This window comes from Merops nubicus, unplaced genomic scaffold (assembly GCF_000691845.1).
Source record: "Merops nubicus isolate BGI_N331 unplaced genomic scaffold, ASM69184v1 scaffold39739, whole genome shotgun sequence".
In the NCBI taxonomy this organism is placed as follows: domain Eukaryota; kingdom Metazoa; phylum Chordata; class Aves; order Coraciiformes; family Meropidae; genus Merops; species Merops nubicus.
This window is the reverse complement of record NW_008633759.1, coordinates 1,704-5,504: the sequence shown is the minus strand read 5'-3', so window position 1 is coordinate 5,504 and position 3,801 is coordinate 1,704. Positions and strand designations below refer to the sequence as shown.

The window sequence follows — 3,801 nt, the reverse complement described above, 5'->3', positions numbered from 1 at the left end:
TGCTTGAGCTCAGCTCTAAAGTGCATCCCTCTGGACAGAGGAATGCACTGGACAGGAATTTCCAGACTCAGAGAGGTGGTCCCAGGACACCAAGAGCCCTGATGGACTCTGCTGCATCTTTCCAGGTGGCTCTGGGTGAATCCATCTCAGCTCACAGGAGATTCAGGGTGACAACTCACAGGAACACTGACACTTTCCCTTAATGCAGCAACCCCTGGTTGTATTAAGGCCCCACGTGGCTGAATTTGCCAATTTTCCTGACATTCAACTGCAAGAGTCATGATTTTTTAAGTCCAACCTACCTGAGATACAAGCAACAGGATTTTTTTTCTGTTTTAGGAGCTAGTTTCTAGCAGAGCAAAGTTTGAGGCTTGGAAAACACCCTATTTCTAGAGCTAACCCCTTGAAGAAGACCCAACAACCAGCACACGTGGTGCCACAAGGCTCTGAACAGCACAGCCCTAGGCCAAAAATTCAGAGTTTGAAAGCCAAATTCCACATTCAATGTTTATTTATTTGTCATACAAACGTGTGCCCAAATCTCGCCTGAAAGTTCTACCCAGATTGTTTAAAAAAAAAAACCAAAAAACCACCCTACAGAACATTCTTTCATCCTCTGACAGTTAAAAAGCTGCGTGTAAAAGAAACAAGAGTTTTCAGTAGCCTGTCAGAACAAGGGACATTTTTCCTGGCAGAGCATCTGCAGCTTCTACCAAGGAGAAGCATTTTCTCAAGCAACGGGGGTTATTGTACAATCAGTTGCTTATCATAAAAGAGCTGATGATAGGACTATTGTGGGGTTTTTTTTTTAAAAAATCAGAATTTCATCAAGAAAGGAGTAAAAACCCATGGAAAAAAAAATCCTGGAGTCCAATTCAGGGAGGCACAGACTCCTTGGAAAAGCCCCTTTCAAGGAAGACTCTCTTTGGCTGCCCCGTTAGGAAGATACAGCGTTTGGAACCCAAGAGTGCAGCTTGACAGACTTTTGGGTCAAAAAGGTGCGTGTGGATCATTGAAAGAACCAAAAAAACTCCCAAGTTAAAAGCCTTTTGAAATGCTGGGACACACACAAACACAAACACCCTCCCCATTTTCTAGGTATCCATGCATGATGTTGAGATATGAGCGACGTGGCGACAGAAAAAGAAACCATGACTCTAGTTGACTTGGTGCCAGTTCCTCTTTCAAAAGTTTGGCTTTTTTTTTTTTTTTTGTTTCATTTTCAAGACTTAGTGTCAATGAAGAGCTTGATAGCTCAACCATTATGAGAAAGCTGAATTTAAACCTGTATTTCCTAACAGAGCATTCCACACGTCTGTAGCTGCTGAGAACTGCTGTCGAACGCTTCATTCATAAAAATAAAATCTTAAAACTTTACCAACATCTTCAGCATTGACTGAAAGGCCTAAGAAGATGGTGAGGTATGAGAGCATTTTACTGCTCTGCACGTCCAGAGTCCAGACGTCGCTTTTCATCAGCTACCACAACACTGCCAATTGTTTGGTGTTTTTTTTTTTTACCCTCACCTCTCTCCAAGTTTGCAAACAAACGCCTGAAGCTGGGGAGCTTTTCTGAGGTGCCTTTTGGGAGGAACCACCAAAAGCATTCTGCTGCAAAACACCCAGGGGAGAGGTGTAGTGGAAACAAAACATTCTGCACGAGTTACATCCGGGATCCTTTTCATTTGGGTTGTAAAACATGAAAGAGAATGAAGAGATTCTTATCAAAAGAAACGACCCCAAAGCTTTTGACTACAGGAAAACGAGGTGGGTTTTTTTTTTTCCTCCCCTCTCCCTCCTCCCCAGACCTGCAGATTGAATCCAGAGGAACCCCAAACCAAAAGAACACACCGACTCTGTGGACACACAAGCATCCTGCTGCCTGCAAGTGATGTCACCCCCCCCTCCCCTCCCCGATAGCACCGCCACGAAAGGTTTCACCCAACCTAGTGAAACTTCACAAACTCTTCCAGAGTTCTGGGGATCTGGTTTTGGTAGCTGATGTTATAGATCCGTACTGCTCGGGCAGCCAGGCACTTGAGACTCAGCTTCATTTGAGTTTTAAGGAGTATTTCGGACACCCCCGTGGTGCTTTTATCCAGAGGGGTTTTCTTCTGCTTGTTCGTCATGTCCGTGTGAGCGCCGGCCTCCACCAGGCTGATGATGATGGAATGCAAGGTCAAGAAGTCACTGATGGGCCTGTGGTACTGGACGATGACGTGGAGAGGGCTGTTCCCCTCGCCGTCCACGGCGTTGACGTCGGCCCCACAGTCCAGGAGGAGCTTGGTGACCAGGGCGTTGGGGAAGCTGCAGACGTCGTTGGTGTGGAAGTCGTCCACGGGGGTGCTGGAGTTGACGGCGTGGTGCAACAAGCTGGAGCCGTCCCGCGTGCGGGGATCCAGGTGGATGAGGTTGTAGATCTGCTTGTTGATGAGGGATTGATCCTCTTCGCTGCACTGGGTCTTGGTAGAGATGCAGACTAAGTAGAGGAAGGTGAAAATGTTGCACTCGTAGTTGTCCAGGGCGGTGTGGAGGTCGGAGTCCTGGGTGGTTTTGATGCGGGCCATGCCCTGCTCGATCTCCAGGACGCTGCACCTCAGGACGCTCTCAATGTCCTTGGCCTTCACGGGCTCGTTCAGGTGTATCATCTGAGAGAAGACCTGAGCGAACCTCAGGAGGTCCTTGTGAGTGTTCCTGTTGCCTTTTTGCCTCAGGTGCAAGGCGTGGAGCCAGAGCTTGATGCACTGCTCGAACTCCATGTTGTCGGCGTAAACGGCGCCCCGGTAGATGATGGGGTGAGAGACGTCGATGTTGTCCGAGCCCAGGATCCTCTCCCTCACAATGAGCCCTTCCATGTGGAGGGCATCCCTGTCCAGCCGAATGGCCTCCAGCTCCTGAGGAGTCCTGCACTCAGTCCTGTTCCCATAAGCTTCGATCTGGGGCAGAACGACCTTCTCGATGACGTTCTCGCCGTCCCGGTACCTCTCCAGCATGGCCAAGTACAAGTAGTGATAGGTCTTGACGATGTCGTAGTTCTCCCTGTCGTTGGCAAAGGAAGCCCCCAGGAGCTCCAGAGCCTCGATGCGGCTCCTCTGGTCGCAGTCGGCGTGGGCCAGCAGCAGCTCCACCACGTCAGCCTTGCAGCTCTCGGCGGCCACCTTCAAGGGGGTCATCCCATGGCCGTTGACCATCATGGCGGCCTTCCACCTCACCAGCTCCCTGACGATCTCCAAGTGCCCGGCCTCGGCGGCGAAGTGCAGGGCCGTGGCCCCGCAGTGGGCCTTGGCGTTGGGGTCGGCGTGCTGCTCCAGGAGGTACCTCACCACCTCCGTGTGGCCCTTGTAGGCGGCGATCATCAGGCAGGTGTTGTCGTACTTGTTGGCGATGCTGATGTTGGCGTTGTTCTCCACCAGGTACTTGACGATGTCCAGGCGCCCGTCGAAGCAGGCTGCCCTCAGGGGGGTGGAGTTGGTCACCGTCGTGTGGTTGACGTTGGCGCCGTGGCTCACCAGCAGCTTCACCACCCCGGAGGGCCCCGCGCCCGCCGCGCACCACAGCGCCGTGGCCCCGTCGATGACGAAGCTGGAAGGGGAAGGGTGGAGAGAAGAGGTTCCATCCCTGCTCCTGAACAGAGTGGGGAGGGGGTAGAGAGTCGTCCTGAAGAGCTCTAAGATCTTCAGGTCCAACCATCAACCCAGCACGGCCAGGTGCCCACTGCCCCACGTCCCTCACACCACATCTCCACAGCTTGGAAACCCCTCCAGGGGTGGTGACTCCACCACTGCCCTGGGGAGATTGCTCC

The 3,801-nt window shown here is 51.8% G+C and overlaps 1 protein-coding gene across 1 annotated transcript; it reads right to left on the bottom strand.

Moving 5' to 3' along the window:
- Positions 1-1,945: 1,945 nt before the first annotated feature.
- On the bottom strand, positions 1,946-3,581 carry FEM1B (fem-1 homolog b (C. elegans); the record flags this gene model as incomplete). Its single annotated transcript, XM_008948351.1, has 1 exon — positions 1,946-3,581. A coding segment is annotated over one exon (1,636 nt), but the record flags the coding sequence as incomplete, so codon positions are not given.
- Between the last annotated feature and the right edge of the window lie 220 nt (positions 3,582-3,801).